The sequence below is a fragment of the Manacus vitellinus genome, unplaced genomic scaffold (assembly GCF_001715985.3).
Source record: "Manacus vitellinus isolate BGI_N305 unplaced genomic scaffold, ASM171598v3 scaffold_22_pilon, whole genome shotgun sequence".
NCBI lineage: Eukaryota > Metazoa > Chordata > Aves > Passeriformes > Pipridae > Manacus > Manacus vitellinus.
The window spans coordinates 13,985,448-14,006,175 of NW_021939632.1; the positions used below are offsets into that span (position 1 = coordinate 13,985,448).

Sequence of the window (20,728 nt, forward strand, 5' to 3'; positions counted from 1 at the left end):
ATTCAAGCATTCTATCGAGCTCTGCATTCATGGCTGTGTCTAAAGGGCATGTCAGCCTTTGATTCTCTCTGAGAGGTAATTATCCTTTTCCTGTCACGGAACAACAAATGATAGCTAACTACAGAGGCACATTTGCAGTAGTCACATTCATCAACTGCAGAAAAAAAATTCAATTTAATTGTGCAACACAGCTGCACATAGGCTTTTTGAGCATTTCTGTTGTTCTCCCTGTCTTGCTATTCCTCCCTCCAGATCTATTTTTTAAACTTTTTTTCTGGTTATTTTTTTCCCCCTTTTTGTCTCTTCTTCCATTTTTACTCTCTGTACTTTCTTGTTAAAGTAATTTTCCTTTGTGGCTCTCATTCTTTTTTCCCCATTGAAGGCTATGAATGTAGAAAATTATCACAATTACTCATATAATTGAGCCTCTTTGTAGCAAGTGCAACTCCAGTAGCCTTTCTCCATCATGAAAATGGTTTCATTATAGGGTTTTTCATATTCTCTGACACCATCTACACAGAGGAACAGGCGTGCAGATGAGATGTACTAGGAACAGGGTAGATCAGTAAGGTCACAGTAGGAATAATTAGCTCTGCTATGGAAAGAGCATCTAGGCCTTTTACTGCTACATAAATGTACTGTCCATGGCTTTTAGTCACAAAAAAACTTACTAACAAATGGAGCTCCCGCCTACTACTTTGAAAAAAAGATTTGTATCAACACTACAATTTTCCATCATTAAGACTAATAACACAGAGCCTAGTATACATCAAGGGGAATAAAAAGAAAAATCTCACATTCAAGTGGCGGCTGGGTGCTGACCTTTGTTCCCTTTTTTTGTGTTCAACTTAACTCTTTACAAAAAAGAGCCACACGCCACACCAACATGCAGGTGAACTCCAGCTAGTGCTAGTAAAGCATGGCATTCAGTTGGAAAATCTGATAAATCTCCATGCAGGATAATGCATTTCATTACAGATTCACTACATTAATTTTAGCTGTATTAAAAAAAAAAAAGGGAAGAAGAAATAAAAAGAACAGAGTTGAATGTGACATTGGATTTTTGCTCTGTTGGTACGGAGGTCAGTTTGCTTGCAAAGTGTAAATATATAGTCAGCGCCCCCTCTGAAAAGCAGATTAATCGAAGCTGGTAACTATTCAAAACTATATATGAAATAGCAGGTCATTAATTTTATTTCTCAAGATTTTACCATGTTGACGATTTAAATGTGCTGATTTGCTTAGAACTACTTTAACACTGCCTCTGCTGAGGGATCACCTTGACTTGGTGAAACTGTGTGTTTCAGATTATTTGTCATTCAGCATTTGCTTGCAGACAGACATATAATGTATAATACATATGTTTACACATCAAAATCTGAAGTTTCAGAAGAGTTAGATATAATACCTGAGAACAAGCACCTACAAACTGAAAACATTTAGGTCCATCAGAGTGGAAACGTGTCTAAGTTTCTTTCACCAGTATTTCTATAAAGGTGCTCAAGTGATATGCAGAATCCATCTTACATGCAAATGATCAGAATATTTTCTTTCTACAATTAGGTTTGAGAATAATTATATCTCAGAGGTAAGTTTGCAGTCAGTATTCAAACACAGTCTTTGTTATGGAAGCTCAGTAGCTGACACTGAATACTTCCTTGATAGCAGTTCCTTCTCCCATCAGCTAAAAGTTGCAATAAAAGATTGCATGGAAGTTACTTTGCTTAAATTTGGGTCTTTGCTAACTCCCATTGAAAGGGGTGTCAAAACTGTTGGTCAGCTCCGGTGGAAATGGAATTGGGCCCTATGGTCCATTTTCTTCTACCATTTCTGACATTTCTGTTTCAGATATAAATAAATCTAGTTTGAAATCTCTTTTTAGACAGTGAGTTTAGGTCCATGAAAGTGTTATGAGTGTAGAGAGCTAAAAAACTTAAACATGATGTTAAATAAAGCAATTTCCAACTCCTACAAAAAACCAGTAGCGTTGAAAGTATTAATAAATGGTTTAAAATGTTTAACTCCTAAGTATATGTTTTGATATTAATTTAGAACAATATAAAGCAGATTTTAAAAAAATCTGTTTCTATCAGATTATGCACATTTAAACAATAAGTGGCTCAGGCAAAATAAGTCATTTTAATGTCATCTGTGATAGATTTTCCTTGACAGCTACTGTAAATTACAATTACACTGCTTCTCTCTCCACTTGAAAGTAAGCATTGCAATAAATTATCTTTTATTTCAATCCATCATGTCTGCTTTCAGAAACAGAGAACCTCAAATAAAAGTTCAGCACTATTGTAAGAAAAATACAGTAATTTGTGTTCTAGTTTGAAACTAAAATGTACCTTTCTTTCAAAAAACAATTGTTGGCTTTCAAAAATATTACTAATTATACCTCAACATTTATTGTCATTATAGGGAATCCCTGAACCTGTGCATTCCCTCAGTCTAGGATTACTATTTAAGAAGAAAACACTTGAATATTTTTCCTGTAGAATTTCATAATTTCTCAAATTAGACACTACGGTACTATTCAAAATAGATATTTTTATCACCAGTAAATATAGTTTAGGCTGATGTTGCTTTCAGTACATTTTTTTAAAAAGCAAATATGACATTCAGTGGCCATTCTGCTAACAATATACCTAAGAAAAACGTGATTACTTGTAATTAAAAAAAAAAAAATCAGATCCCTACATAAGAACACAATTATCATAGGGCTGTTATGTGTTTCTCAAGTGTGTTCACTGACAAGAATTGTAAGACAGATTGGTTTAGCAACTTCAGCCATTCGTGTCATGCTGCTCTGCAGGACTGGTTTTGATAAAGTTTCATCCCTGAGGAGAGAAGCTGGCTCTGTGGAAGAAGCATTCCTGGCTGAGAATCAGTTCACCGGGATGCTCATCCTGGGTAGCAAAGCAGCCTGTGCCATCTTGTCTGATCAGTCAAATTCTTTCTTCCATTGTGCCATCAGAGAGCCCAGAGAAGCAGTTGCTATCAGTGCTGAAAATAGGATTTGTGTCACTTTTTTGTCTTCAGTGAGTGCTAAGAATACTAGACCAGACCTACCTTGAAGAAAAGGTGACAAGATTTGGTAAAAGGAAAAGAAAATGCTCCTTAAGATGCTTCTGGAGGCTATCTGCACAGGGCAGCCACCTAAGGAAATTCTTTCAACCTGCTTTTCAGCTTCTTAACAGCAGGGATTTATCACCCAAGAGCTCCTTTCAGGGGAAACTTGAGTACTGGGGAGAGCTTTGTAGAGTTGGTCTTGCCTGTTCCTGCTTTGTGTCAGTTTCTGTTAGGCTGCTGACAGGACAGCAATGCCTGTCTCCACACTTATCCCTCCTTTCAGAGAATTAGCTGTTGTCTGGCAACATGGGAAGAGGATGCTCAGATGGCAACTGATACCTGTCTCTCGTGTCTCTGCTCTCAGAAGCACGATACCACCACAGGAGAGGCTCTGGCAATGTGTTTAGGTGGATAGTCTGGCCCTTAGTGATGTTCCTTTACCAGCTTGGCCACTGCTGATCCGTCCCAGTGCCAGACACTTTGCCTGGCTTTGCCGCAAGCAAAAGAAGAGCAGCACTGCAGGCACTCTTGACTCTGCAGCCACTGGGCTGGAACACATGGCAACAAAACATAAAATCAAGTACTGGGCTCACTAAATGATTGAGCTTTTAATCCTGCCCAATTCACCTCTGCCCAAGCATGCAACATGGCTCAAAGAATAATGTCTGTGATGATAAATGTTGTCAATAGGTATTTTTAACAATGATTATTATGAAGAAACTTCTTTTTTTCTCTTCATGCTGTCTGTGTGGTGTGGCTCTGCTGCCCCAGCCTTTGCTCTGGAAATGCATACCCCATGGACAAGGGGAAGTGGCAGACTGGCACATCTTTTGCCACAGCAGATGCCAGGCAGCCCAGCTATGCCAACTTCTGCCTCCTGCCTTTGCTGCTTTCCCACTTGCAACCAGGGCTCCTCCAGCTGCCTAAGCATAGACTGCCTGTCTACAAGAAGCATCTGATGAAGTTGGGGCTGCAATCTTGTAAGGTTGTCTTTCAGGAAAACTGGAATACAGCCTTAAACGGCCACCCCTATTAGATCCTGAACTGGACAGTGCTCAACCAAAATATTGAAATGTTGTCAGCAGCAAATGGCAAATGTGTGCAAAAATGCTCCACTCCATGTCATCCTGATTTTTTAATCAGATTCCACAGCCTGGGAATCCTGGAGACTGGAGAGGCTAACCAAGACCAACAGTTCAGTTCACTCTCAGAGCTGTTTCAAAGTTACAGCCAACACGCACATTTAGTGTTACCTTTGCTAGTTGTAGTTTGGATTAGCAGCTTTGGCTTTTTACTGTAACTCCACAAACAGGTAAGAGCTCACTGGGATTTTTTAAATACTCCAAAGTAAAACTAGTAGCTATGGAGAGAAATTCCCCATAGGTCCTTTTGAAAGACATGCAAATACTAAAACCAGATTGAAAGCGACTGAGTTTCATACCTGCAGCTTGTTTCCTCCACAGGTTTTCTGTGTGACACTTCAGGTTTATTGACCACGTTACATTTTATGTAAAGAATACCAAGGCTCTGTGTGTAGACATTTTTAAGAAGGAAGGAGGAGGGGCATGGGTGTCTGTCAGTGCAGATGTCAAAGCCCTATGAGTTCCAGGATCCCCTGTTTTGATCACAGACAGTAACCACAAGTACTGATGCCAACAGAATTGTTCTCAAGCTGTTTGGCAAGAAAGTGGCAGAATTCACCACTAAAATGCATGAGAACCACTTCTTTCACTGCATGAGGACAGGATACTGTCTTCATACTGCCTTCTGTGTGCCCAGTGCTCGTGTGCCTGCTGCACAGCATGCAGCTGCTGCTGCTGCTACCCTCCTTGACAGAGGCTGAGTGCTGGGGCAAGAGCTTCTCCTGCCCAGTGGAGAGTGTGTAGCCATGGTGCTCAGAAAAATAGCTGCACAGAAAAAAAAAAGCTTTCTGTTTTCCTACAGAAGATGGATTTTGCTGGGAGAAAAAAATCCTCTAATATTACAAAACATCTCAAAAAATGACTGCGTTCTTTCAGGGATGCCATGTAAGGACATCAGCAAAGCTGAATAGTTATTAGAATTGTTTCTGGTTTTGAAACAAGACTTGCAGAAGAAGGTGAAATAAAACTTTGTCACACATTGCATGGATGTCTTTTCCCCATCTCGCTTTAGAGAATCACTTCACCCATATGGGAATCATCATTTGCATTGCTCTTGGTCACTGGAGATCTTCCATTTGTTTTGTGTATGTTTCTGAGGAATCTGGCTTTCTAACTCATTGCTATTCCCTGTACTTCTTGCTTGACCTTCGGCATCGTCATAGCCAACAGGCCAAGTCTCTGACCCAGATGTGGTGGATGTGATAGAAAGGCAGGGAAGAAAAGTACTTTCCATCTCTAGTAGGACTTTTCGCTGCATAATCCTTCATGATTTTTTCCAACATAAATGATCTATAAGGTAAAAGCCTGAACTTTGAAAACAAACAAATGAAGCCCGAATTTCTAGCTTTACTGGTAACCCTCTTTGCCTAGTACTTTGGACTTTGGGGGCTGCTACACCTGAAATTTCCATTCTTCTCCAAAGTTAATGAAGAAATGTGGTGAGTCTTTGTATCAGAACAATGGGTAGGTAAAAGCTAATATACAAACCCTGTTAAAACATGCTCTAAGGTCTGAACACTGCAGCATTATTAACCATTGACCCAGCTCTACTCTGTCATTGCCATTTTGCTGTAGTGGAGCAGCATGTTCCTCAATTGCAATGGCATTAAATTCTGGGACTATGACCCATGGGCACTGGAACCAGCACTGCAGGGTCTGTGAAGCCTGGTGTGCAAAGGGATTACTTTGTACAGCAAGCTGAGGCCACTTTGCACCTGAATAAGAGCTACCCGGTGGGGTTTAACATGCTTTAATTTCTGTAAGAGCTTACAGCTTTATTTGAGTTTCTTAACTTTTTCACCTGTAGTGAAACTCTCAGAGAGCATTTGTTAGGGTGTAAATATAGGCAAACCTGAAGTTCTTAGTGCCTACCTTGATTCAAAATAAAAAAATGAAGCTTTTTCATGTAAGTGAAATCTCTTCAGGCTAAGTGCCTTCCTGTCTTGTTCCTGTTTGATTTTAGAAACAGTGTGGGGATGATATGCAGGGCCAGGGGTAGCTTCCTTGTCACTTCCAATCCATCTCTAGGTCTTCCCAAATCTCTACATTTTTCTGGTTTGTATGTGGGCAGCCCTCCTGTCTAAGCTGCCTCAAATCACTCCCTCCACCACTGCTTGAGTACAGACAGAGCCTGAGAGTGAAGCCTGTAGACATGGGATACCCCCTGCAGCCAGAGGATACCCCATATACCTCCAGTCCTCCAGCTTTTAGGAACTGAGATAGGAATTTGTTTTCTCAACTTAGGTAGGGATCAGTGGCCACCCATGGCCCTGCAGGCAGCTTTCAGAGGTGCTACTCCCGAGGCAGGCCATGACAGGCAGGGCAGATCTCCCAGGCAGAACTGAAATACTCTAAGATAAATTCATGAGAAACACATTGTTATTTAGTGTGAACATATTTGCTGGACTTTCAATACATTTTCATACTGAATGTTTGCAGTATTGTAAAATGAAGCAGTAGGGTTCTTAGTTCTCTCTGTTGGCAGCAAGAACCTCCTCTCTTCAGGAAACCCAGTGCAAGCACTGGATCTGCACTTCAGGAGGACTCGGTAGTGGCTGAGGTTTAGTGGTGTGCTGGGCCCTTGGCTGCCCAACTTGGCAACTTTAGCTGTGCTGTGCCATGTTAAAATTAGTTCCCAGTGTGCTTGTGGAAAGGATTATCTTCCATAAGACAGGGAGACGACACGCTGCCATCTTGCTTAGACAGCAGGGCTGGGACAGGAGCTACCAGCCTCTGCTACCAGTCTCTGCTACCAGGAGTGTTAACTGTGAAACCTGACAATGGCTCACCGGTGTTTGCTCCAGTGACCGCTGTCTTTCGGAGCGGGTGTGAAGTGGTGCCCCAGTGTCGGTGGCAATGCAGTGGCGAGGGCTGGGACCGTCTAGCAAGAGGTGGTGGTCGGGGCACGCACCCTCACGGTGTCATTTTTGCCCCCGCAGCTCTGTGGCGCGGCGAGGTGGCTTCCAGGTCTGCCCCTTTTTCGTCGGCCACGGCATCGGGTCGTACTTCCACGGGCACCCCGAGGTGTGGCACCACGGTAAGCGGCCCCCGCAGCCAGACCCGCCTCCACCCGCGCCGCTCCGCCGCCGGCGGTGAGGGGGCTCCGGGAGAGGGAGAGGGAGGGCGGTAAAGCGAGCAGAGCCCCCACACACCCACTCATTCTGCCGGCTCAGGAGGGCAGGGGATTGCCGGGGGGGAGCTTTCCTCGCTGGGAAGCTGGAGGGCATCCCCGGCCTTGTTTTCTGAGAGTATTTTTGAGGACAAATCGCTCGTTAACGGAGTTGTCAGGGCAGCCGAGCCCCGCGGAGCGCCTTCCCCGCCCCGCTGCGGGCGGCGGCCGCCGTGTCCCGCGCCCGCATCCCGCCCGCTCCCGAACCACGCCCGCGAAGTTTGTCACGGGGCAAAAAAAAATGTCTGCTGAAAATTAAAGCCCCCGGCCTGAACGGAGCCGCCGTCGGGGAGGTCCCGCTGCGGCAGGGGTGGGATCGCTTTTGGCGGGTGCTCCGGCCTCATAGCAGGGCCCGGTGTGCACAGTACCTGCGAACCAAAAGGGGGTTTAAACAAAGTGCTGGTTGCGTTTCCTATTAGAAGAAAAAAAAAAGAGCCAAGATCCATAAACACGTTTTTATTTTCTTTTGTAGCCAATGACAGCGATTTGTTAATGGAAGAAGGGATGGCGTTCACAATAGGTTAGTAACTCTCTGCTATGGTTTTCTGTTAAAAAGCACACACGGAGCAGCCCAGATCCGTTAAATATTTCTATTAGGATGTAGAAATAGCTGTGCAGACAGGAGGATGTTGGCGACACTGACCCCTTAGGAAGCAGACTAAAATATAATTTTTTTTAAATTATAACTAAGGGACCATGTGAGTGAAACAGCTTTCAAATTGCAAGATTTAAAAAATGAAATGTTTTTTACAAATCTTACTAATACTTGACACGTATTTTTGGCAAGGCAGAGACTCTGCCAGCACACTTGAGTTGAGGAGGGTGAGAAGGATTTGATCATGTCCCCGAAGCTGAGCAGCCTGGTGGCACTTAGTCATTCGCTGTCTGCCAGAGCTGCTGTTGGGTTTGGGGACTGCGGCGGCGGTAACCAGCCGGAGCCTCGCCCCGCAGACTGATGGTGCTCACTTCCAATCGTGGAAAACTGCTGGGGGAAAAAACCCTCTTTCTCACTGTGTGGCTAAATGGCACGGCAATTAGAGGGAAATAAGAAAATTGTTGTTTTGCTGATTTAATGAACATTTTTAAGCCTGTTTAAAAAATTCAAATATTTAAAACTATCTGCTGTTTATAAATGTGGTTGGTGCTTTGGTTATTATCCACGGGGTCTTAATTAAAGCTTGATTAAAATTCCCTGCTTTTACAAAAGGGAATGGGCAACTTCCTACCTTGATATTTCATCTTCCTTTTTAGTTCACATTTCAGTGTGGCCTCCCCGGCCTAGGGAGGACAGGACCTGTGTGGACGGGGAGCTACCTGCTGGGACATCCGCCCTCCTTTCTTGCTTGTTTCACAATCCACGCAGGAGTGCAACTAACTTTAGAATACATTTTGTTTTTCTTGCTGCAGAGCCAATAATAATGGAAGGATCCCCCGAATTTAAGATTCTGAAGGATAAATGGACGGCAATTTCTGTAGACAATAAAAGGTGCCTGATTTTATTTTTTGTTATTTCCTAAGCCATGGAACTCATCACTGACAGACAAAAAAACCCAAACGGATGAGTTTTCATGCGTGGTGGATACGTTTGCCCCGTAATAACTGCTAAATGTGCATTTCAGATCAGCACAATTTGAACATACCATTGTGATTACCTCAGAAGGAGCAGAAATCCTCACTAGACTGGTGGAAGAAACCTAAAGACGGAGCAAGGAGCTGAGGGACTTGCTGTACTTCTGGGATTTCCAGTTTCACTCGGGACAGAGAAGAGGTTTCTGTAATTTCTCTGGGGTATGGGTGCTGTGTGAGTCACTGCAGGGGACAGAAAAAGCAGCTTGAGGGGTCAGCTCTGGACATAGTTCTTTCTGTGTGTTACCTGGTGAGTATTTAATAAAAGTCCGTTGGCTTGTTTGTGACCCTTGCAGCAGCCATGCACAGTCTGCAAGTGCAAAGGTTTGGGTTATTTGGAGTGAAGGACAGAGAGCGGGTCCTCTCTCTTCCAAATCCTATGTGGGACAAACAGGTATCAGATGACACAGTCTTTGTGCAGCTGAGAGGACAGAGTATTTTCCCTTTATAGCTGAGCTGTGGAGTCAATTTGTCTTCACTGCGATTAGCACAGTGCTGTTTCCCAGGCTGTAACTTCTACTAGGATGGAAAAAAGTTTCATGAGGGTGTCAGGCGGAGGCAGCAGCCTCTTCCCCACATCCTTCCCAGCAGCAATCCCCCCCTTCTTGCCTCTTTTTACACAGCACAAAAAAATGATTAAAAATGAGATGCGAAGCACACCTCTCTGGGGATCAATAATTGCCCTGCTTGAAGAATTAGCTGGTTTGGGGTAATCACTGCTCTGCGGTGCCCACATTAGTTAAGGGAAAGGCACTCTGCAGTTTAAGCATTTTATGGAAACAGAGGAGATGCGAGTCTCTCGACCTCATGCTCTCTGTGGTCCTGTCCTGGGCCTGTGGGGGGTGCAGGGTTTGATTTGCAATTTAGGCAGTTGCTGACCACCCTGTCAGGCCAGATGGGTCTGGCATTGGAACTTGGAGGCTATGAGAGCAGGACCTGGTCCTATGAAATGCAGGATAGTGTTTGGAGATAAATGACTTCCAGAAGTTTCCCAAGCCCAAGGCAGCAGCAGTGCGGTTTGGTACAAATAATTTGCTCCCCATTGCAGGGGGATGCGGTCCTGTGCTGAGGGCTGGCCTCAGCACATTCAGGCAACCAGGGCAGCTCAGCACCGGCTCCCTCAGTGGTCCCGGGCAGAAGTAAGCCTCTTTCTTACAGCTTTACACGGCTGTTTGCTTTTACTCAAGTACAGCGAGCTCTCAGCTAGAATAGTTTCTAACAGCATCTTTTCAAAAAGCGGAGACCCCCCTCCCTGAACACAGCTAACGCTGCAGGGCAGCCGCTCAGCGTTGTCCTCCCCAAGAGGAGCATGAAAGGCCATAAAACCTGCAAAACAAACGATGCAGCCAAGTTTACAAACACACAGAGATTAAACAGCACAAGCGACCCTCGGCACTGCCCGGAGGGGGATGTATTTTGTTCGCTTACATTCCGTCGCGTTTCCCCCTCCGCGGGGCACTGGGGGCAGCTTGTGTCCCGCGCATCCCAGAGGCACTCCAGAGACGCCTCCCGTGGATTTTGGCCAAGCCCGGAGCACCTGGATGGCACCACAGGTGCCAAGCTTCTCACCATCGTCTGCCCCTCTGCCTCCTGTCCTGCGCTTACCGCGGCGTGGGGTGAGACGGGAACGGGGCAGCCGGGAGGGGGAACCTCCTTCAGCCCAGCATAAGGGGACTGCTGGCAGCTCCTGGTAATTGCTGTTCACCCCAGAGTCCCTCAGGTAACCCTGGGGGGACTGCAGGTTTTACCGTCGGCTGCAGAGCGGTGGCGGCCAGGCGGAGGCATTGATGGCACACGTTTGTAATCCTAATTATGAACGAGACTAAAGAGATGTGTCGGCTGTGTGGGGACAGCCAGCGCCTCGCACAGACCCGTCACGCAGGAAGTCTTGCCGGGCCAGCACGGTGAGAGCCCCGATGTGGCAATCGCGGGTCAGGGCGTCCCGCGGCCCCTCCGCGCCCGCTGAAGCCGCGCTGCCCGAGGCCGGCGATGCGCGGAGGGCAGCGGCCCCGCTCCGGAGCATGGGTGTGAGCAGAGCCCCACCGACCGGTCCGCGGGGTTTTGGCGGGGCCGGCGGGGCTGGGGTTCGCCTCGGGACTGCCTGCGCCCGGCCGGCCGGAGGAGGTGACGGCAGACCCTGCGGACACGGAGCAGCCTCCCCTCCCTGGAGCCGTCGGGCTGAGGCCGGCGAAGGTGCCGGAGCTGCCCGGGAGCCTCGTCCCCTCCTCGGGCAAGCGCCCAAACCCGCCTCGGGGCGTCACTTACATGGCTGGGGGGCAGAGCCGGCTGCCAGGGGACACCGTGTGTGTGGGGACACATCGCCATTGCCCGTTTCGCGCCAAGCCTCGGAGAGTTTGTGAGAATGAACTTTGCGTATCGCGAGCAAAGCAAAAAAACAAAACATTAAATAAAAAAATGGAGGGAAAGAGGAAGTCAGAGAGGCATTAGGAGACGAGCAATTAAAACCGACAGAGCCACTAATGAAAGGGGGGGGGAAAGTCAGGAACAGAGGGGCTCGGTTGTGCCAGCTTTGCACAGTCAGGAGCCGACTGCTTCACGGAGCGTCGCTGCCCGGAGGAGTCTGAACACCGTGCGGGCGCTGCTGGGGGTGCCCCAGCCCCGCTGCCGGCGCTAATACCTCTAACGACATCAACGCCGCGATTTGTTTTGAATGTTCACTTTTATTGGTGTTCTCCCTTTGCCAAAATGTGCTTGATTACATAGATGTGGTGCCGTGATAACTGCGCACCCTAGACAGCCTAGGTGTAGCCGGGAAAGTTCAGCCCAGGCCAGATCAAATCCCAGGCTGTTTAATGCTGGAAGGCTGCATGTTGCTATTAGTGTTAAATATATGGCTAATTATGCGTATGAAAATTAAACATCAGTGTTATGCTAATGGGGCCGCCTTCAGCTGTGGATCAGAGCACTTGAGACTAGCATTTAATCAAATGAATCAGTAACTAATACATCTGCACGTGTGAACTTTCACAAGATCATTTTCCTGTTACAGTCACACCGCAGAATTATGAAAGAAATAATTATCAACACTTTCTAATTATCTAGCAAAATAATTTGGGATTCATCGTGGGCTTTCTGGGGAGGATCTCCCAAGTCCCACCTCATTTACCTCTCACGCGTTCGGAAGTTTTCATTTTAAGCTCAAACGCGCCGTTGGCCCCTTTTACGGCGATTTTGTTTGGTTAGATTGGGGTTTTTCCCTTTAAAACAATAACGACAGGAGCCGGGCGGCGCGATCCGGAGGCGCGGGCGGCGCTGGGACCCGCGGGCCGGGGCCGAGAAGCCCCTGAGCGCCCGCGGAGCGTGTCCGGCCGGGCGGGCGGGGGCCGCTCGCTTTGTCCGCGGGTCCCGCCGGAGAGGGGCAGGAGCGGCGGAACCCCCGCAGCCCGGCGGCGCCGGCGGAGCGCGGCCGCTGCCCCTCCGCGCCGCCTGCGCGGCGAGGGGCGGGGAAGGCGGAGGGGTTGCGCTGCCTTCCGCCGAGCTCCCGACCGGCGCCTCGGGAGCGGGCGGCCGGGAGCGGGCGGGCGGCGATGGAGCGGGTCCCTGGCGGCTCGTTGCCCGGGTCCGGGCGGGCGCGCGGGCTCGGTGCCGTCGGGCGGCCGCGCTCGGGGACGCGCCGCCAGACCCGCGCTCCGCGCTCACCGCGGTCCGGCCGAGCCCCGAGCACCAGGGACCAATCCAAAGCGATTATGCAAGACGGCGGACCAATCAGCTCCGCCGTCTCATGAATATTCATAGACTTGGCTGAGTCAAAGCTTTTAGGCGAGTTTGTGTAGATCTACAGCATCATGCTTAGACTTTTCAAAGAGACAAACTCCATTTTCTTATGAATGGAAAGTGAAAAACCCTGTTCCGCTTAAATTGGGTTCTTTCCTGTCCTGAGAAACACAACAGACCCCAAAAAGGCAAGCTGAAGAGAGAACACACACACAGACCAAGCGACAAGAAATGACCATGACCACCATGCCAGAGAGTCTAAATAGCCCCGTCTCAGGGAAGGCTGTCTTTATGGAGTTTGGGCCGCCCAGCCAGCAAATGTCTCCTTCTCCCATGTCCCACGGACACTATTCCATGCACTGTTTACACTCCGCGGGCCACTCTCAGCCTGACAGCTCGTACAGCACAGCTTCGTCCTTCTCCCGACCGCTGGGCTACCCCTATGTGAACTCGGTCAGCAGCCACTCGACCAACCCCTACATCAGTTCAGTGCAGTCCTACCCCAACAGCTCCAGCCTGACTCAGACCCGGTTAGAGGAGACAGGTAGGTGCACTCGGCTTTGGGGAGAGGGGAAGGGGGGAGGGAAAGCAAGGAGGGAGGAAGGGTGCTTGTATTAAAAAAAAAAAAAATCTGTGGGGGAAAAAAATAAATTAAATTACAAAATATTAGTCAAGAGAAGCTGAGGATCACAGGGGACCAATACACAGAGTACACAATGCCTGGCTGGAAAAGAAACCAACCCAGATGTGCACGTATTAGTCTTCGTAATTATTTATTGCGTAGTGCTATAAACAATGTATGCAATTAAGGGTAATTAAACCTAAACTGCAGCCTGTAAAAATAGCAAACTTTCTCTGGGAAGAAGCCTGCGCTGCCATAATCGCCCGGAGCCTTTGTTAGCGTTACTCGAGCTTCACTTTTCTTCCTTCTCATTATTGTTATTGTTGATGTTGTTGCTGTTATTGTTGCTGCTGCTGCTATTACTGTTACTGCTATTATTGCTATTGCTGCTATTATTATTATTTATTCTGCATCGTTTGTTGTTCATAGGGGCCGAATCGGAGAAAAGCACTGTGGTAGAAGGAGGGGAAGTTCGCTTTAATGGGAAAGGGAAAAAAATCCGCAAACCCAGGACTATTTACTCCAGTTTGCAGCTACAGGCTTTGAACAGGAGGTTCCAGCAGACTCAGTACCTGGCTCTCCCTGAAAGAGCCGAGCTCGCAGCATCTCTGGGACTCACCCAGACCCAGGTACAGCGCCGACTAAGCCGGGCCTTCTCCTGTGTCCCCTCCCTGTCCCCACAGCCGGCGTGGGAGACCCCACGCGTAATGCAGACGGGTCACAGCCGCGGGCAACGGGGCCCGGCGCGACGCCTGTCCCGCCGCGGAGGCGCACCCGGTGCGCGGAGGCCCCCGCGGGGCCCGCTGGGGTTGGCGAGGGTGTCTTATTGGGTGGTTTGCCATCACAAAATAACACAGCAGCCACGGGGGGAATAAGGGAGAGAAGCTGGGGGGCCGCTGGTTGCGGGGATCCGTCGGATCCCAGAGGGATGGGGGAATGCTGGACCATACCGAGGGATGCTGAGCCCTGCCCCATTCCCGTTCGCAGGTGAAGATTTGGTTTCAGAACAAGCGTTCCAAATTCAAGAAGCTGATGAAGCAAGGAGGGGCCACCCTGGAGAGCAGCGCCTTGACCAACGGCAGGGCTCTCTCGGGCAGCTCGCCACCCGTGCCCCCAGTGTGGAATACCACCTCCGCCTCCGGTAAGGCCTCGTCGGGGACCCCGGGCACCTATATCCCCAGCTACACGTCGTGGTATCCTTCGGCCCACCAAGAAGCTATGCAGCAGCCGCAACTGATGTGATTATAAATACTTTTTCCCCTAATGCAAGCACTATCCGTCCCAAAAAGAAATAAAATTATCACGGAAAAAAAAATTAAGTAAAATAAAAGGAAAGGGGAAAAAAATCTAAAAGAGGGGGGAAGAGAGAGAGAGAGGAAAAAAAATACAAAAGAAACCCAAGCAAACAAACAAACAGGAGGTCTCTTGCCCATCCAGCCATTAGGACGCTGCACGGTAGCTCGGTGCAGGAGAGCACAGATGTGATGCGGGCCGGTTCCCACCGCTGACAGCTGACGGAGCGGCCCCGAGCACCGCACAACAGCCTGGGAGCAGAGCGAGCGCCGGCCGCGGCTTTGTGGGACAATCAGAAAAAGATGTTGGGGGGGGGGAAAGCCCTCTCCTCTGTCCTGTCTGTCTGTCTGTGTCTGTTGAAATGTAGGTCATTTATTTACTACCCCGATCTGACGGTCTCTTCAATTGCAAGGGGGAAGGAAGCTGTACAATTTACCAGAGCTTCTTTCCCTCGACATTTTCTGTACCTTTCACTATCCATCTGTATATTTTTTGTTGTTGTTAAAAGGGGAAGACAGGGGTTTTATTTATTGATTTAAATTACCACTATGAGAGTGCTAGAAACAAACTCAGCTTGCTGAGTGCACTGCTCGGACGCACAATTTAAACGAAACCACAGACGGTCCGTCGTCCCGTTCCCCCCGCCCCTCCTCGAATAAATCACCACGAGGGAAAGATGCGATTTTAACTTTTACAATAACTTTTATACTTCGCTGGTGTGGAGAGGTTTGGTCTGAATGATTTGCATTTCTCGCGTATTTAACAAAGGAAATAAATGCACATTATTTGGTACTCTGAAGTGGAATCGCAGCAGCTGCCGAGCGCTTTGCTGAGGTGAAGCAAGGCGCGGAGGACGGAACGAGAGCCCCGAGGGCGGTGGCGACGGGGGGGACCCGCCGGGAGGGTGGGCAAGCGCACCCGCACAGTCCCGGCGCGACCTCCCCGCGCAAAGCCGGCCCAAAGTCGAAATGCACAAACCGACGTGCAGGAGCTACTCACTGTACATATTTTATTCTTTATTATTATTATTATTATTATTATTATTGTTCTGTAAACATGTTGCACAAATTTAGCCTTTTTTAATTATTATTTCTGTTCTGTTTCGTGTGGCTGTAAAACATGATGCTTTGTGTACTGAGATCTTGACATTTTACTTGTGAAAGTCGGAAGATGTGATAAACTGAGCTCGGCTGTGTTTAGTGTTCTATATGTCAAAGTTTAGTTTTATATTGAGAATGTTAACTTATTGCTTTGTATCTGGGGGAGGAAATGGAAAAAACCCACACAAATCTTTGTACATAAGTTATAAAGTTTCTTTGAGACAGTAAAATTATGGTTTGGAAAAAGAGACACTCGTGCTCCCTTGTCTCGTAGCGCAGCCGGGAGCGGGGCCCGGGCCAGGCTCTGCGCTCCGCGGCGGGACGGCGGTGGCCGTAACCGGGAGGCGACACAGAGTAAGGGGGTCGACGCGCCCCGGACAGGGCAGCGTGTCCCCTTGCGCCCCACCAGACCGAGTTAGGCGGCGGCGGCCGCCGTGATGGGCTGCGGGACCCTCACCCGGGGGCCGAGGGGGATCCGGGAACAGTTCCTGGGACGGGAGAGGGATGCGGACAGGCCGGGACAGCCCCGGCCCCCCGTCCCGACAGCCGAGCCAGCTGCCTGTCCCGTCGGCGCGAGGCCGTACCGCTGTCGCCGCGCTCACCCCGCGCCGCCGGCGCTCAGCCCGGGCCGCTGCTGGTCAGCAAAGCGCTGCAGGGCGGAGGGCACCGGGAGCGGCCGGGCTGGGCCGGCTGGCCGTGCGCGTCTCTTCGCGCAGGTTCCGCGGCGGATCGGCCGTGCAGCCCCGCGGGCGATGCTCACCCGCCCCGAAAGGCGCACCCACTCCCCACTGCGCGGGGCCGGAGCGCAGCCGATGCGCGGCAGCGCAGCACCCGCCCTGGCGCGCACGCGGCGCCGTGGCCCGCGGGGTGTTGGATCCGACCTGGAAAACGCTCCCCATCTTTGCACTTCCCGCGGTGCCACGGCCCGAGCCCGGACCCGATCGGCTCGAAGCCCCGAGCGGAATCGGAAGGCTCCGCGTCCCCGCAGCGCCGCAGGATCCGCGCAGTTCCCGCGGCGGCTCAGCCGGAGACCACAAATGCCTTTAACCGGACAGGAACGTGGTGGTCAAGCAGCTCGGAGCGTTTTAAAGATATATTAGCTTCTCCTAATTCAATAACGTCTTGCTAACAGTTTAAATAGAGAAATTATTAGTTTTCTCTCAGCGAGGCGGTCTTGAGTTAGAGGCTATTATAATTGTACATTTGAAAATGTTAATCTCAATACAGGCCTAATTAATTCTGCCTTGTTGCTGACAAGTAGTTCATCAAATATCTGATTCGAAGATTTTCATAATGAGGATATTAATTAAACTATGAATAATCCAAAGGTGCTTATATTGAAACAATACCTCATTACAATGATTAAGTCCTGATTTCGAATATTATACCTTTACCAATTGTCACCCGGCAAACACAACCTTATGGATGAGTCTGTAAATGGCAAAATGTAATTTTGGGATATATTTTTTCCTTGTTGGGGAAAAAAAAAAGTGCCCCTCATTTTCAAACACTTCTGAAATAGGTTACACACAGCTTAATGATGATCAAAATGACTCTTTTCTGCAAAAAAAGACCCCAAAGTGCGCGTACAGCTGCAAACCCAAGAGGGTCAGCATCATTTCACTGTATTCTCTTCTTGATTACAAGCCGAGCCCATCAAACACAACATAATTACAGTAATTTCAGGTTTATTTATTCTAATGCAGTTTCCCCATCTCTCTGGTAATTATGAGCAATTTTTTCGCCCAGGGAATCTTTTTGCATTAACAAAAGAGATAACGCACTGAAAGCCAAATTTGCTGTGCATTGAGAAAAGCGAAGAAAAAAAAAATAAAATAGGTGCGAGCTGCCATCTCTGCAATTCTCCTATATTGGAGCTCTGCAAATTGCTTGCAGGTGTATGGAGCAGAGCTGTCAATAGGAAGGGGCTTCCAAATTAGCAAATGCACAATGTTGAAGTAATGAAGACAGACTTAGCAAAATTGCCAAACAACAGATACCTCTTTAATATCTTCCACCCAAAAAGAAAAAGGAAAAAAAAATCCCCTTGGAGTGTCCCTGCGAACCCCTTTCAATGGCTGGGGATGTTGTACATGTGTCAATCTAATTGCAGAGCACAGAGCGGCCCCTGAAACTAGAAAAAAAATCAAATATCAGAGCCCGTTTGCATTCCGAATTTGCTCCCTTCGTTTGACAGAGGGGGATAAGAAATCCCAGCCGCCGGTCTCTCCGCTCTTCCGCCGCCCGCCCACCTGCCCCGCTCTCGCCGCCACCGCCGCTCTCATGCCCGTGCAAAAGTGCCATGTCCCCTGGGCGTCGGCGCCTTCCCCTGCCGGCTCCCGGCTGGCACCGGGCAGTACGCCACCCCTCCGCAAGGAACCGGACAAACGCGCACCACAAAAACCGCCGCCGAAAACGAGCGCTGCCCCGGCGCCGCAGCCCCGGGCACCGCGGCGGCCCCGGGCGGGAGGGTCCCCCGCGCCGCCCCCGCGCCGCTCTGCCGCGCTGGCTCCGCGGCTGGCGCGGCTCGGCCGCGGTGATGCCCGGCCGGACACGCCCCGGCGGGAATGCCCCGGCGCGGCTCTGCGCGGCCAGCCCCGCCCCGGAGACCGTCCCGCTCCCCTTCCTCGCCCTGGTGCCGCCGGCGGGAAGTTTTGCAGGGAGACTGGGCCGGTGGAGCCGCCGCCGGTGCTTCCCCCCTCTCGCGGCCCGCGCGGGGCATCCATCCACGTCGCGCCCCGTGCACTCACCTACCCCCGCGAGAAAGGAGCCTGTGTCGCCACCCTTACCTTCCGCCTCAGTCCCTGAGGCTCTGGGCACAAGTCTTTGCTTTACAACAAACCAAAGGACCGAACGCGGCTTTTTGCTACGAAAGTTAGAGGAGCGAGAGAGTGTGTGAGAGAGGGAGAGGATAGGGGAGGGAGAAAGAAAGCGAAAAAAAAAATGAAGCCGAGCACAATAATAATATCCTGAGAGTGCAAATGTGGATTGAGATCCCCCAGAGATGCACATGCCTCTGAGCGCAGCAGCCTTTTTGCAGCTCTGCTCTTGCAGAATATGACTGAAATTTTCTGCTATATAGCCTCTGTCTTTATAGCTGATGAAAAAAATTGCAGATTATTAGCATAAATGTTTACTCTTCATTACGCTGATGACATTGTGCACTCGAGATCTTGGTAATCTTTGGGAAAATTATGAGTAATTTTTAAAAATTTTAAAGCAGCAGCAGTTACCATGCAATTCAGGCTAATTCTGCGTAGGCTCCGAACGGATATAATTATCGAGGAGTCAAGATGTTATGCTAAAAACTATGCATTGATATTCCCATTTATTATGTACATACAACTTTGACAATGTTGATGCTTGAAATAGCAGGAAATTGTCTTGCGCAAAAATTACAGTCCATATTAGGACATGTGAAATTGCGAAGAATTATATAGTAATTGCAGGCTTTCAGATGGGAGAGCCAGAATGCTCAAACTAGTGCAAATGTGGATAAAATTACAGATCAGAGCAAAAATTAGGGAAAAAAGGGGTCTGGGATTTTTCAAGTTGGCTATAGGATTCCGGAAGTGTCTAATGCCACATGATTGCTTCAGCTTTAGGGGAGACATTCATGCCTCAAATAACTCCTTTTGCCAGAGCCGCTTTAATTGAATTTCTCGTGCTTTCTCTTTTCACCGGGCAAATGAGTAAATTGCCTCCCAACGGTACAAGCCCGGCCGGCCCCGCCCGTGCACCGGGGAGGCAGGGGTGCCTCTCGCCCGGGCGGCTGCCAGGCCGCCCCCCCGGACAGGGCTGGCCGCGGAGCTGTCACTTACCCCGGCCGCCCCCTCGGGACCGGCCCCGCTTCAGCCGCTCCGCCGGGAGCCCGAGCCCGGGTCCGACGGGGGGGCCCTCGGCGCTGGGACGTGGGGTGGAATCGCTCCCGACCCCCCCAGGCTCCCTCCCCCGCTCCCCAGCGCTCCCCGGAGTGCTGGGGGGGCCGGGGCAGCTGTCGCCCCTCGGTTATCCCGTTCCCCGCGGCTCTGCCCGGCCCCGGGCGGCCGAGTCCCGCGTCACTGTGTCTTGTGCGAGGGCTCATGGTTCTCAGCGCCTGCCCTATCTATCGGACAGATAGATCCTGTCCCATCTATCGGACAGGAAAATAGAAGAAGAAAGCAGATTACAAACATGCACATATCTATACGTATGCATCTGCGGTACGCGCAGAGCTGCAGCGCGCCCCTGCCTTCGCCGACCCCAGCACGGTGTGAGCTGCGTTTAGGATGCGAGCAGTGGGCGAAATGAGGAGGCTAGAAGGGCTCAGGGAGATACGGGGATGCTGAAACACGGAAAACCCATCGCATACACCATGTGCAGATAGCCCAGAGAGAACCGCTGCTAGCAGACAGCAAATAAATAGTAATAAATAAATAATAAAATACTAAATAACTAAATAGCAGAAAGAAAGCGCGGAGGCCCCGTCCTGGGTGCGGTGTGCTCTGCTCCCCGACCGCTGACAAGCGTCCCCCGCTGGGTAGGTCCCGTCCCGGGAACCCCACGCGGCTGTCGACATCCTGCCCAACCCCACGGGGCCACACACCGCACAGCACTGCTGCATGGGGCTGGAGACGCTGGGCGCAGGTGTTTGGGGGGAACTTTATTTAACTGAGAAAAGTGTCTGTAAAAACGACGGGGCGGGGAACGGGAAGGGAACCGTCTCCGTCTCAGCCCGCGCCCACGGTCTCCTCGTGCATCTCGGACGATCAGTTTAGCAAAACTTGTCACCTGCCAAAGGGGTGTATCCCACATCCCCCCCTCCTCCCTCCGCCAGGGTCCGCGGAAACACCGCGCTGCTGGGGACACAGCCCCTGTCTCCACGCGTGCCGCCCCGCTCCACGCCCGCCGCCCCGACGGTTCGCCGCACGCCAGCGGGGAACCTTTGTCCCCCSGCCCGAGTCGGGGCTGAGGTCTCCCCGCGGCC

The 20,728-nt window shown here is 49.9% G+C and overlaps 2 protein-coding genes across 4 annotated transcripts in view; both read left to right on the forward strand.

Moving 5' to 3' along the window:
- Positions 1 to 9,299, forward strand: part of METAP1D (methionyl aminopeptidase type 1D, mitochondrial) — a 45,104-nt gene extending 35,805 nt beyond the window's left edge. For all 3 annotated transcript variants that reach the window (XM_018075928.2, XM_018075930.2, XM_018075929.2), the window contains exons 7-10: positions 7,157 to 7,254; positions 7,859 to 7,906; positions 8,794 to 8,872; positions 9,006 to 9,299. In XM_018075928.2, coding sequence (XP_017931417.1) covers positions 7,157 to 7,254; positions 7,859 to 7,906; positions 8,794 to 8,872; positions 9,006 to 9,084 — 304 coding nt within the window. In that variant the 3' untranslated portion in view covers positions 9,085 to 9,299. The remainder of the gene's footprint in view (positions 1 to 7,156; positions 7,255 to 7,858; positions 7,907 to 8,793; positions 8,873 to 9,005) is intronic.
- A 3,503-nt stretch (positions 9,300 to 12,802) lies between these two features.
- Positions 12,803 to 16,008, forward strand: DLX1 (distal-less homeobox 1). The gene is made up of 3 exons (XM_008931031.2): positions 12,803 to 13,291; positions 13,799 to 13,998; positions 14,357 to 16,008. The coding sequence occupies exons 1-3, from the start codon at positions 12,979 to 12,981 to the stop codon at positions 14,609 to 14,611; spliced, it is 768 nt and encodes a 255-aa protein (XP_008929279.1). The 5' UTR covers positions 12,803 to 12,978; the 3' UTR covers positions 14,612 to 16,008.
- Positions 16,009 to 20,728: the final 4,720 nt, after the last annotated feature.

Excerpts from the sequence above, each read along its gene's own strand:
- DLX1 (XM_008931031.2), top strand. The coding sequence starts at position 12,979 with ATGACCATGACCACCATGCCAGAGAGTCTAAATAGCCCCGTCTCAGGG. Across the intron at positions 13,292-13,798 it reads GACCCGGTTAGAGGAGACAG|GGGCCGAATCGGAGAAAAGC; the intron begins GTAGGTGCACTC and ends TGTTGTTCATAG. Across the intron at positions 13,999-14,356 it reads TGGGACTCACCCAGACCCAG|GTGAAGATTTGGTTTCAGAA; the intron begins GTACAGCGCCGA and ends TCCCGTTCGCAG.